This window comes from Pseudonaja textilis, chromosome 3 (assembly GCF_049901715.1).
Source record: "Pseudonaja textilis isolate UNSWEBS1 chromosome 3, rPseTex1.2, whole genome shotgun sequence".
Classification (NCBI taxonomy): domain Eukaryota; kingdom Metazoa; phylum Chordata; class Lepidosauria; order Squamata; family Elapidae; genus Pseudonaja; species Pseudonaja textilis.
This window is the reverse complement of record NC_141992.1, coordinates 57438404-57452408: the sequence shown is the minus strand read 5'-3', so window position 1 is coordinate 57452408 and position 14005 is coordinate 57438404. Positions and strand designations below refer to the sequence as shown.

At 37.5% G+C, this 14005-nt stretch overlaps 2 protein-coding genes across 3 annotated transcripts; both read right to left on the bottom strand.

Annotated features, from left to right (window-relative positions):
• Window positions 1–650: 650 nt before the first annotated feature.
• NSUN4 (NOP2/Sun RNA methyltransferase 4) lies at window positions 651–8514 on the bottom strand. 2 transcript variants are annotated; one of them, XM_026707227.2, is made up of 6 exons: window positions 8331–8514; window positions 6417–6808; window positions 5640–5794; window positions 5328–5482; window positions 3438–3562; window positions 651–1888 (listed from the first exon to the last, which is right to left on the bottom strand). In XM_026707227.2, the coding sequence occupies exons 1-6, from the start codon at window positions 8457–8459 to the stop codon at window positions 1612–1614; spliced, it is 1233 nt and encodes a 410-aa protein (XP_026563012.2). In that variant the 5' UTR covers window positions 8460–8514; the 3' UTR covers window positions 651–1611. The 2 variants fall into 2 exon arrangements, with proteins under 2 accessions (XP_026563012.2, XP_087785981.1); XM_087929855.1 differs by having other exon boundaries at window positions 8398–8489.
• A 1101-nt stretch (window positions 8515–9615) lies between these two features.
• UQCRH (ubiquinol-cytochrome c reductase hinge protein) lies at window positions 9616–13978 on the bottom strand. The gene is made up of 4 exons (XM_026707228.2): window positions 13753–13978; window positions 11979–12008; window positions 10098–10259; window positions 9616–9858 (listed from the first exon to the last, which is right to left on the bottom strand). The coding sequence occupies exons 1-4, from the start codon at window positions 13801–13803 to the stop codon at window positions 9826–9828; spliced, it is 276 nt and encodes a 91-aa protein (XP_026563013.1). The 5' UTR covers window positions 13804–13978; the 3' UTR covers window positions 9616–9825.
• Window positions 13979–14005: the final 27 nt, after the last annotated feature.

Here is a 14005-nt window from a genome sequence, read left to right as displayed (position 1 = left end):
GTCATTACAGTATCATACTATTGTTTATGAAAACCTGATTCCCCAGACATCCAACAAAATGAAGTTCAGTAGTAAGAAAGATAAGGCTTCACTTAGGCAAGAAAAACCAAATTCACGGGTATCGAATAGGTGGCACCTGCCTCAACAACAGTAACAGTTAAGATGGATCTAGGAGTTCTAGGGGACCATCGTTTAAGTATGAACCAGCAATGTGCTAAAGCTGCCAAAAAAGCCAATGCAATCCTAAGCTGCATCAACAGAGGGGTAACATCAAATTCACATTAAGTGTTAGTATTGCTTTATACTTCACTGATAAGACCATACTTGGAATACTGCATCCAGCTTTGGTCACCACAATACAAAAAAGATGTTGAGACTTTTGAGAGTGTAGAGAAGAGCAACACAGATGATTAGGGGACTGGAAACTAAACCATACAATGAATGATTGCGAGAACTGGGAATGTCTAGTCTAATGAAGAGAAGGACTAAGGCTGACATGATAGCAGTCTTCCAATATTTGAGGGGCATGTCAAAGAGAAGAGGGGTTCAACCTATTCTCTAAAGCACCTGAGGGCAAAACAAGAAATAATAGATGAAGGTCCCAATTGTGCTTTTCAAAACTCAACTGGACTTTCTTGGGTTTTTTAAAAAATCTTTGAAAACATTTCACTTTTCATCCAAGAAGCTTCTTCAGTTCTGGAGTTCAATTCCTTTCTGTTCAATTCAGGAAATGAAGAAGGTTCTTGAATGAGAAGCAAAACATTTTCAAATTTATAAAAAAACAAAACACAAGGAAATACAGTTGCCTCTTCAAAAAAAAAACACCTTTGGGACAACCATGACCTGGATGATTGAGCATCTCCATAGACATTTAGCAGCTGAAAGCTTATCAGAGACATCCATCATAAAATTAAGGAGAAACTTTCTCTCAGCGAGAACAGTGGAAGAAGAGCTTGCCTCCAAAAGTTGTAAGTGCTCCATCACTAGAACTTTTATTAAAGATTGGACAGTCATTTGTTCAGAATGGTGTAGGATCTCCTGCTTAAGCAGAGAATTGGATCAGAAGACCTCTAAAGTCCCTTCCAACTCTGTTATTCTGTCATTCTAATACAGCTGGCAAAAATGTCTCTAATATAACCGTTCCCAGCCTGGCAATCTCCACAGGGCCAGGGGTTCACAACTCCCAAATTCAAAGATAAGATATGATGGTATAAGGTTTTCTGAAATTTGAAGCCCTCATACATCTGGATACTGCTCAGCTGGATTTTCTCTAATGTGTACAGTATACATTAGACTGTGATACAAGCACACAATTATTTATATAATTAGATGTATGTAAATATATAATTAGATGTATGTAAATGATGATGATGATGATGATGATGATGATGATTATAGCATGTAAACGGAATTTCATTCTGGTAAGACTACCCATGCAGATAAGTACTTCCTTGCAAAGAACAGGCATTGAATGACATGTAAAGGGCCCAGGCCTGTAACTTACAAAACAAAATATCTGTGGCTTTTTGTAAATTCAATTACATCTTTTGAAGAGATGTTTAATAATACATGGGAAATCCCTTTCTTCCTTTTTCACTTTCTTTCTTCAATCTAATTCATTCTGTGCAATTTGCAAAAATACATGGGTCCAAAGTTAGCTGTGAGGTGGGGCAGGATTAGTTCTCCAAGCCTACAATTTGAATAGAAAGAAAATGTGTTCTGGAACAGTCTCCGAAAATGGCTCAGGTCCTCTACTCTCACACTGATGCTGTACTGGATATTTAGTAACTCCACTGCTCTCTCAACCACATACTCATTTTGGAGCTCAGACAGAGTGCATGTGGAATACACCACTTCTCCTCCTGGCTTAGCAGCAAGTACTCCAGCTCTGGAAAAAAGCAAAAAAGAAATTATGGTGGGGGATTTCTTTCAACTGTATTGAGGCACTTATTCAACAGAGTGAAGCATACAGCATATGCCAGCGCAAGAATGCACACTATATTTTGGGCCCTAGATATACACAGAATCAATTCTTTCTCTGCCTTGTTAATTTGTTATTAATTTACTGAGTTCCTAGAAATAACGCTTATAGGCACCGATAGACCGAGACATTTCCCATGGAATCCTATCTGTCACACTTGCCTTTTTTGATTTGTGACTAGGTACACCAGTGTTCAACAATTTTGTGAAAGAGAAACCTTATGCCAGCCCCACCTCATTTTCTCAAAACTCAAATCTGGCCTCCAACCAAAGAGAATAAAATCCTTGCCAGCTGTATTGTTTTCCCCTAGCCATCATATAATGAAAAAGCATAATTGAGTATTGTGGAATTTTCGAAGAATTTAGTTCAAGATTGGAGAATCCTGGGTATAAGTATATTAATGTAGCTGAAATTACAGATTCATAATGGGTAATATTTTAGTTGTTTGGTCACTTCAAGCTCTTTGTCAATAAATAATAAATCACCAGGACTGTTTACTGCCTTTGATTTTTTTGAAGCTTGGTGTCTTCTTCAATGACCTTGCTTTACATTATATATCTCAAATACTTAATGTATAGCTTAATTATTAGTTATTCTATTGTAATTAATAATCTGATTTTACTTTATCTACTATTGATTCCTCTTGCCAAGGAAGGTATTCCGAACAACCTTCTCCAGTACCACAATTCAAAAACATAGATTTTTTTTTGTTCTGCATTTATGACAGTCTAGAATAGAATAGCATTCTTTATTGGCCAAGCGTGATTGGACACACAAGGAATTTGTCTTGGTGCATAGCTTTGTCTAACTTTCACAGTTATCTTATGATTGGGAAGACTAGCCTTGATAACATGCATCATGGTTGACAGGGTCTCTATAAATATATATCTCGATTTGCCATAGTATTTCTCCTAAGTAGCAGACATCTTTTTTTCCTTATGGTTACAAAAACCATCACTCTGCAGTTTGGGCCCTAGGAAAATAATGTGTGTTACTACTTCTCTGCCTATTGGCAATGGGTTGACACTAGCAGTTGACACAATTTTAGAATGTTGGTTTAACAAAAAGCCACTAAGCATCAGACTGGGTTTTTTACTCCAATCTTTCATCTTAAACACATGATTTAGTCTTCCTCACTTCTAGCCACTAATGTAATACGATGAGCATATCTGGGGTTATTTATATTTATTCCAATAACTTTAATTTCAACTTCTGTTCTATTATGGGAGCAATTCATTGGTTTATGAAAGTAAATCCTCTGAACTTAAGCTGTCTGATATATCTTGGAACTGGAACACCACAAATTGTTCCCTGTTGGTAGACTTTACTTCTGGAAATTGCAACATCATCTTTGGAATTCCATGGCCCAGAGCAAGAAAGGAACAAAACATTTTTTAGTTGTCTGGAACATTTTTTTTCTTAAATCATCTGTAGACAACACATCAAAATCACTCACACGAGCAGTTGCAGCTGGAGCATTGGCAACATCTGACGTTCCCCTTTTCTTGCATATGTGAATATATTGTTATCTTCTTCTAAGACTGACTTTCGATCATTTGTGCATGGCACGTCAACAAGTACCTAAATGGAACCAAACAAATATTCTCTCTGGTAAAATTCTCCACAGATTTCCTTCCTTTGTTTTAGAGATTGAAAAGGCAGGTTGTCAAGTTGGAATGGTTGGAAACTAATCAAAGAGAGAAGCAGCCTGGAATTAAGGAGAAACTTCCTAATAGTAAGGATAATTAATCAATGGAATTAGCTTGCCTTCAGAAATAGAGTGGGCACTCTATCACTGAAGGATTTTAAGAAGAGACTAGAAAAGCTACTTGTCTGAAATGGTATAGGATCTCCTGCTTGAGCAGGCAGTTGGACTAAAAGACCGCCAAAGTACATTCTATTCTATTCTATTCTATTCTATTCTATTCTATTCTATTCTATTCTATTCTATTCTATTCTATTCTATTCTACTCTACTCTACTCTACTCTACTCTACTCTACTCTACTCTACTCTACTCTACTCTGTTGTTTTGGAAAAAGTATGACAGGAATACTGACCATCTCTTGCAATTCTAGTTACAGCAGTAACTATTCTTAGATCCAATGTATGTAAGCAAATGCTCAAAACTCATTATGGTGCTATGGCTGCTGTGCTAGGCCAAGACCAAGGTTCACATTTCTAGTCTGCTACAAAAGCTTTTCTGAATAAATTTGGAACAACGACCCCTGGTTCATGGACTAGTACAGTCCAGGGCCCCTCGAGAACCAGCCATGCAAGCGGCGGACAAGCTTGTGAAGCCTCATTCGCAAGGCAGCAGAGGTACATCCACAAACCACCCCCTCCCTCCTGAGGCCAGTCCGCAGAGCCAGAAAGGCTCTGCTGCTTTAAATGACAAAACCAACCAAGCAAATTCTATTCTGACAGAGCACTGCTTGGACTAACCCAATGTTACGCCCTGTAGGGCTTTAAAGATACCGTCCAGCATTTGAATTCAGTGCCGAAGCTGACTGATAACCAATACCGTAAACTTAAAGTAGGTATTACTTCAAACTGGAGGGATTGGTTCTACTGCTGCATTTGAGGATATTACAATAGTTTCACAGGGAACTAAATCAAGACATGGGTTACAGGTAGTACTTGACTTACAACAGTTCATTTAGTGACCTTTCAAAGTTACAACAGCACTGAAAAAAGTGACTTAGGACCATTTTTCACCTTATAGCGAATATAGCATGCCCATGGTCATATGATCAAAATTCAGATGCTTGGCAACTGACTCCCATTTATGATGGTTGCCATGTCCCAGGGTCATATGATACACTTTTGCAACTTTCTGACAAGCAGAGTCAATGCAGAAGCCAGTTTCACTTAACAACTGTGTTATTAATTTAACAAGTGCAGAGATTCACTTAACAAATTTGGCAGGAAGAGTTGTAAAAAGGGGAAATACTCAGCTAATTTCTCACTTAGCAATATACATGTTGGGCTCAATTGTGGACATAAGGACCTCCTGTAGTGATTGCAGGGCATAAATCATCAAGGATAGATGATCAAGGATTATATTACAACATTCTTCAATGGATATTGTTAATTTTAAGATTAAAAATTCAAAAAACTGCTGTATCAATCTTGGTTATAAACTCCCTGTACTGCTGCTTACAGAGATAATTCTAGAGATAATCTAGTAAAGGGGCAAGGACTAGAAAGAAATGGGGGAAAAATGAAGAAATGAAATGAAAAAAAATCTAAATAGTTCTATTTGGCAAATGGAATCCCAGATTCTGGTTTATTAAAAAAAATAAAGGTGTTTCAATTTCCAATAGCAAGAGTTAGAATAATTCTTACCTTATCATAAGTACCAGTTTCTGTATGACACCAGTTTCTTCCATCCGATGAAGTAACCCGCACTGTATTTTGGATTTCTTTGGGAAGATAGCTGCGAAGGACATTACGTAGCCGGACTGTGCGAGACATAGAGAGATCGTTGGCTGTCAGCTCACCTATTTCAAGAAGAAAGAAGCTTAAACCAAGGGCACCATATCTCAGACTCTTTCAAAAACAGATCGAAGTCTATACAGAAATGAAGTCTATCTTGCTATATGATGCGCGTGATCTCTGCCAAGTATCTATAGATCATTAGTAAATCATGTTACTTACAACAATACCTGGTCTGTAAAAGTGCCAGTGTCTTTCCACCTGGGGCTGCACAAAGGTCAAGGACTATGTTTCCAGGCTGTACATTGAGAGCCAAAACAGGTAAAATTGAGGCAGCATCCAGGAGATAGTAACCAAGAATTCCTATGATGTCTGGTCTACAAGTCAAAGAAATATATTAAGTGGAAATATACAACAACCATTGCAAATGCATACTTATTAGCCCCAATTAGTTGAATATTCCTGTTGTAACTTGATTTGTTTATACAAGTTATTATTTCTGAAGATTTCTAAAGTTTATGCTATGTTTTATTTACAAAAGTCCCAGGTAAATGTTAGAGAGCTGCTGTTGCTGAGATAAATGGACCAGAATATAAGGCAGGTTTCAAAGCAATTTACCTTTTTAGAAGTAACCCACTATTTTAAGAATTTAAGGTATGTACTATATATATGCAATTGTATCTTGAAAAACAGTTTTATGCCACCTTTTTGTTTTGTATTTAAGTTTTTTCTGCTTGATTTTATACAAATCATACAAGGCCCTCCAAATATTAATAGATCAGTTTCCATCATATCTGATTACTGTCTATACTGGTCGGGACAGAGAAGGGATAAATAGATTGAAAAAGCATGTTCTTTTGTATTCTGAAAGATCAACACCTAATTTATTTTATTACATTAAAAAAAACTCTTTGAAGCAAAATAGAAAGCTTAAGAAGAGCAGAAAATTGCTATTTCAGGAAAATTGTATAAGCATTCTAAAAACCCAAAAATTCATACCTAGTTTGACGGAAACGACTGATGTCTCCTTTGGGGAATGTGTAACATTTGATGTTATGATTGACATTAAGAAAATGCTGTTCTTGAGTCTTTGAAAGTTTTGTCTGAATTTGTGGAGATGAACTTGGCACACTGTCATTTTCTTCAATGGAGGAATCTAATTCCTCGGTGACTTTCTGAGATTCTTGGACAAAATCTACTGCACTCATATCTTCCAGACTCTGAATGACTTGTTCTACATCAGAGAAATTGTTGACTAGGGCCCCATATTTTTGCATCGACAGGAGACTGATGCGAATTGAGGGCCAGAGGCTGCCAAACTGGTCTCCATAATTCATGTCAAAGACCTGGAGGGCCACTCTGGTATTAGTTGTCCGAGGATCAGTGGCTGCCTATATACAACAATTAAAAAAAAATCATTCAATGGAAACATTTTATAGTTGTCACTGATAATGAAGCATAATTTTCAAACTGGGATTGTCTATTGAGTTCTCCCTCATGCACATACAGTAGACATATTTCAACATGCAATGCTCCATTATTGATAAATGTGAATGAAAACTGTAATCATGAAGCTAAGCCCACATCATTATTTTCTACTTACTTTGAACTAAGAAAAACCCAGATTATAAATTCCACGCATTCCCTCTTTATATGCAAGAACCCCTAGAAGAGGTTTTCTTCAGCAAGAAAGTATGTATGGGTAACTCTCAACTTACAACAGTTTGTTTAGTGACTGTTCAAGTTAAAACTCGTGACTTATGACTGTTTTTCACACTTTATGATCACTGCAGCATCGCCATGGTTATGTGATCAAAATTCAGAGGCTTGGCAACTGTCTCATATTTATGATGGTTGTAGTGTCCTAAGATCATGTGACCACCTTTTGCAAGACAATGGGGAAACCAGATTGACTTAACTGTGTTATTATCTGAAAATCTACAGTGATCCACTTAACTGTGGGAAGAAAGGTCATAAAATGGGGCAAAATTCACTTAACAAATGTTTTGCTCAGCCACAGAAATTTTGGGCTCAATTGTAGCCATAAGTCAAGGACTATCTGAATTCAGGAGTCAAGTTCAGTCAGCTGAGTTAAACTATGTGTTAAATGAATGTTTTAATTGCAACAATTGTGGAAATGATTTGTCACATTACATTCCACATATCTAAATCAAAACTCTTATTCCAAGATACACATCTCCTTTAATAAAGAATATCAATAAAAAGCCAAATTAAGATTGCTGATAAAAGACTATAATCTGGCTTTAAACACTACACATCTCAGTCTATTTAAATAAAATGATATAGGCTAGTTTTGTAACTTGATCCTAAAATTCCTTGGGACTTCCAAAAAATCATGCATAGGGCTGGGCTTCAGGAGATACATTTGTTTAGACAGAATAATCAGCATAATCCAATGCTAAACTACTCAGTCATCCTACTGTAATTTCAATGTAAAGCCATCTCTCTCTTTTGGAAAAGCAGTTTTCCTTTAAATCATCAGGAGGAAGGACATGGTCCAGTATCTTAAGAAACGGAAAGCTTGAGACTAGCCTATAGTGAGTTTTTTCTACCTTAGTCACTTCTTAAGATATGTGGACTTCAACTCCCACCATTCCCTAGCTAGCCATGCAGGAGAATGCTGTGAATTAAAATTTACAGATCTTAAAGTAGCCAGGATTGAGAATCTAATACGACAAGGGACGGGTTAATTCTAATACAGAGGGGAAAGAAAGGGTGGGAAGAGTCTCTCAGAGAAGACCAGGGAGAGATCAGAAATCAGGTCGAGATGGTTCCGTGGGGTTACGAAGGGCTTGCCCTCTAATGGGGCTGGCATGTTGGGGAGACGGGGCGGGGAGACAGCGAACACGCGTGTGCGCGGGTGGCGCCCCGCTATGCCTCCTTCTCACCCACCCATTTCTTCTTGTAATGACGATGCCGGCGGGGCCCCGAGGGGTAAAAAAAGGCGTTCCGCAAATACCGCAGGAGTAACCGCTTCCCGTTTGCCTGGTGTAAAACCGCCATGCTCAACGACGGTATCATGAGCCGGCGGAGGGACGGTCCAACAACAACCTCTTCCCCCTCTGCCGTGAGTCCCACCGTTTTAAGCTCCCCTGGCTGATGTCGACGTGCAAAATCGTTCCGTCGCACGTAGGAGTAACAAAACCGGAAACTGAGCAGCTTGACATTGGGAATGACAAGCGTCGAGTTGTTTTTTTATGTGTTATGTTATTGGCAGCATGTCGGTGGGGAAGCCCAGAAAATTACACGCCCTCTTCCCACGGAGCTTCGTTTAGGGAAAGGAGTTAACGTTTTATTCGGGTCGGTGAATGGCTGCTTAAGAACGCCTCGGCAGATACAAAGACAAAATGCGTTTTTCCAGAACCCTTTCCCAAATGTCAGGCTCTTAGCAATTGTGTATTTATAAGTTAAGTGAACAAATTAGTTTCAACGCATAAATGGAGTATGGGCCATAAGGCCATCTGTTTTTAGCTGATAATTACTATGTCGACCAAGATTTCAGTAAGTCAGTTTAAGGTGTTTTCTGCCCCTTTCATCCATCTCTACTTTTGACCATTTTAGGGCTTTTTGCAAACTGTGTTGCAATTTCTGTGCATTGACAAAGAAAGTGATGCTATGTACGTGGCAGAGACCAATCAAATAACAGGAAACGTCCCCCCCCTAACATTTTCCTAGAAGTGGGGGGTCCATTCCCCCCCCATCCTCTCTCGGATTTTGAGCAGGAATTGACCAGCCTGCTTGTCTGCACAGACTGACATCAAGGAGACTATATGCAGGTAGATTTTTTTTTCCTTATTAAGATTTCTTCCCATTTGTGCCCAGATGTGGAGGTTGTATATTGCCTTGACAACCTGCTCCCTCCAACACACACACTTGCGAGCATCAGTAACAGAGGAATACCAGATACTAAGAGGGTGCTCTATTTAGCAAACACTTTCCTGCCTCTTTAGTCTTTGGGATAGACTTTCAACCATCAAAATGATTGAAAAAGCTTTCCCTTCTCTAAGGCATCTTGACCTCATGTTAGTTGCTTTTCTAGCAGCCGTTTCCTCTGATTTTCTCTACATTTTCTGAATTCTTAAAATCTGAAAAATTCAGGAAATCTCTCTCCACACATACACAGTTAAAATTCTCCGTGATTTAAAATCTGAATATGCCATAATTTTAAACAAGGATGTGTAGTTATCACAACTGTTTTATTTTTTACAGTAAATGTTTAATGTGGAAATGTACAGAAACTGTTAACACTGCAAATCGTCCACAGAATACAGAAGTAATACGATGCAGTAATCAAAAAAAAAAAAAAAGGATCAATCTGTCACAGAAGCAGGTCACATCTGTTAAGTGTTCATTGGATATGAAGAAGTTGACATGATTGAATAAACATTTATTTCAGTTTGGAGAAGAGTTTGTGAGCTACCTGTAAACCAAGAAATTAACAAATGAAAACAAGAATTTAAGCAAAAAATATATTCTACTTCTTGCACAATATATTCTTACAGTTTACTTACAGAAGTTTATTTTATTTACAAACTGCTGATCCATAATTTTTCTAAAGACTAAGGGACAACAAAGTTTGACAATCATAACTTCATTTGATTCATATAATTATTATTTTATGCAACTTTATATATAAAAGTCATGCTAAAATCAACTTACACAATGGTCTCTAGCTTCCAGGAAATCAAAGAGCTCCTCTGTACACTCCTCCAGTGTTTGAGATCTGGAGGATACCCGAGAATTACACTGCTCTAAACGTTCCATAGCTTTTGCACATTCTTCTATTTTTTCACACTCTTCCCTAACAATTGTTAAAGGATCCTGGAAGAAAAAGCATCACATACGTAATTAATGCTCTTCTAAAGACATTACCAAATGAGTGAGTCAAACTTACTCTTAAAGTTAGCATACCGAAGTCTATAATTATCAGGACAGTTGATAATCATAAGAAACTTGAAAACTCTGGATTATAAATTGTAGCCATTCAGTGAAGTATTATTTTTCCTCAAAGACTAACATCCAGGACATTTTGAATTTCTTTTTAAAAAACATAGAATTTTGGTCCTTTCCCTACAAGAGCTGGCCATGTTTGGCAACTACTTTTCTGCCTTGTACTCAAGATGTTGGTGGTATCATGCTGAAACCCATACTAGCAGTTTAAAGTCTTCCGTTGTAGTTTAATTAAAGTAATGCCTTCTTTCCTAAGCAGCCAATAAGCCAGTTTTACCACTGTTTTGTCACTGGAATCGTGAGATGACTCCTAGTTAGAATCAGCTTAAAACTTAAATGGGGAATTTAACTGGTGCTGTCCCATCCCTAGTGGGCACTGTCCTTGAGGGCCATTCTATTTTGGTGCAAAGAGTATGGCTCTTTTGAAACAAGCTCTTTCAATATATCTATTGGTCTCTGAGCTGTTCCCCTTGTTAATAGAGAGAAATCAGCAGCTAGGGTGGAGGCTGCATGGTAAAGCAGAACAGAGCCGGTCAGTTTCATGACATAGTCTCCCCATTGCATCTGTCAGTTCTATTTGGGCTGCTTTTGACCACAGGTTTAGTGCACTTCTGTTCTATGTACCATAGAAGAATATGCTATCACAGTCACCTGTTCTAATCCTGACAGGTAATCTCAGGCTGAAAAATAGGTAAGTAAAATGAATTCTGACGAATTGCTAAACCTCCAAATCTGACTGACTGTCAAAAATATTGCCAATTATGTTATGACAGGTGAATGGATATCCTGTTGATGGCATTGTTGAGGTGGTTTGAAGATAGGACTTTTCTGCAGAGAAATTGGGACACTACTCTTCAACTACACTCAGAGCAAAGGCAACTGATATTTCCGGTAGTAATAGGGAACAACAACATCTGTATTGGTTGGGGTTCTGCTAGCTCTCAAACAAAAGAGCAGTTTAACTGAGCCAGGAAAAGTTTTACAGTTTGGAAGCAAAGTCCCTATTTAGTTTGTCCATCTTTACTCTTACTATAGGAATCCTAACATTCAAAAGAAATAATATATTAAAACAAGGTTGGGATATTCTAAATACAATAGTTCAGAATACTTTATTAAACAAAAATCAGATACAAAAATGGAATAGTAAGACATTCACTACATAACCACTAAATAGACACAGCATTTATCAGAACTGATCTGCCCAATTTCTATATTATCTTTTTGTTCCTGAATTATTGGTTTTAGTAAAAAGAACACATGCTATTGAGCAAATAAGTACATCAGATAGAAAGTTTGTTTTAGTTTCATTAAAGCAGCATAGAAAAGATGCCATAGGATTCTGCTAATATTCAAAACCAGACATTTCATTGCAGTATCACAAACACACTTGTTGTGATCAAGAAAAATAATTGTTGAAATTTACTTGTGAACCCAATAATCATTCCCACCACTATATACATTTCTACCATTTTTTAAATTTTCATCCAGACAGAATACTATGGATTCTTTTAAAACAACATTGTTGATTGAAATGTTATGAATTACTTCTCTTGTTCAATTGTCCATAAAGTTGTCCATAAAGTTACATACCACAAGTTCTTCCTCCTCTTCCTCCTCCTCCTGTGCCAGGAAAAAAAGAATCATAATGGATTCATTAATATTCTCATATCTACATTGCATGAAATACATTGAATTAGAAAAAAAAAATCAAAGACCAATTTCAATTACAGATAGTGCTTGACTTATAGCCATTTATTTAGTGACAGTTCAAAGATACCACAGCACTGAAAAAAGTGGCTTATGACCATGTTTCACATTTAATCATTGTAGCAGCCCCATGGTCAGGTGTTCAAAATTTGGATACTTGGCAACTGGCATGTATTTATGATGGTTGCAATGTCCCAGGATCATATGAACACCTTTTGCGACCTTCTGACAAGCAAATTCAATGGGGGAAACCAGATTCATTTAATTGTGTTACTAACTTAACAACTGCAGCGATTCGCTTAACAACTGTGGCAAGGAAAGTCATAAAATGGGGCAAAACTCAACTGTCTTGCTTAGTAACAGAAATTTTGGGCTCACTTGTATGGTGGTCGTAAGTCAAGGATTATTTGTACTTAATTTCTTTTATGTAGCCTCTTTCATATGGCATCCTTTCAACATTTATTATTATCCTTTCAGCATTTATTTTATTTTGTAAAGCACAGAAATATATATATATATATAAAAGGCAAGGAAAAACACAAAAATAATTAAAAAAAGAAAGTGGCAGAGAAGACCTGGAAACTATGTTACAAATAGAACTCCAAAAACTTTCAGCATTGATGGAAAGACTTCTTTGTCCCTTTATCAAAAAATATATGATGAAAACAGATATTAATAATTCACTGCTAAAAAAAGAGTTATAGAATTCTCCTTCCAATGTTTTATAATTCTTTCTGCCAGTCCTCAGGACTGAAATATCCACATAAGAATTAATATTTAAAGCATTTTTTAAAAAATTAAGCCAATCAGTCCTGGACTGGAATAGTAAGATTACTGTACTAGCCATGGAATATTACTATATTTCAGCACATCATAAATAAATATTAATAACGTAGAACTCTTTACAAAAAGAGGGATGATCATAAAAGGTATGCATACCAGTGTCATATGCTGTAAGGATTTTTTTAACTTCTATTTTTACAAGTAAGATAAGAAAAGAAAAATATACAATTAACTTCTAGAACTGATAAAAGCTTAATTCATGGGAATAAAGAACACAAGGTGAGGTTATAAGCAAAAAAACAGAAGCCCCAGAGACATTCAAATGATATGCACAGACGTATTATTTAGTGTTTATATAATGGCCAATATTTTACACCTTAAAAAGAATAAGGAAGCGCAGCCCACCATATATAACTACACGGGTTTATTTTTCAACCAACACAAGCACTGGGATGGGAGTTGTAGTCTTCCAGATCTGCAAGGCAACCAGATGGCGAAATTTGCAGCAATAAAAAAATTATGTCGCTAACCACGGTTTCTCGAAATTCACACAAAGCACGTTACAGAGTATATCAATTGGTTAGTGATTATTATTTTTCCTGCGGCTCTGCTACTCGGGCTATATTATAAATACGCGTGCCTTCATACACATTCAAACGAAGGTCCATTATGTTACAGGTGTACTGGCACGTGTAAATGAATATACGACTCTAGTGGTAGCTACTGAATGACCTTGCGATGAAATTAAAAGCTCAGATCAAGAAAACAAGCAGGCCCCAAAATGAAACGATGCGGGGTCTGGGAAGCGAAGAACATGTAATTTTAAGATGTGAGAATAACCCCATTTCCGATGTCTCCCTGTGGCGCGGCTCACCTCAGGGTCGTCGCGGCGGCCCTCAATTGCCTTTTCGTCCTCCCTACCCATTTCGGCAAGTCTTCCTCAACCCCGATTTAGATCCGGAGAAGGACGCCCGAGGGTCATCCGCATGTCAGCGGAAATCCCGCCTATCCCCAGCAAACCTTCCGATGGGAGGTTTTTCATTCCAGCCGACCTTCTTAAGATGGCTCCTTGCCTCTCCCAACCATCATGTTCCCGTCGCAGCGTGCGAGCCATGTCGGGAGGACTA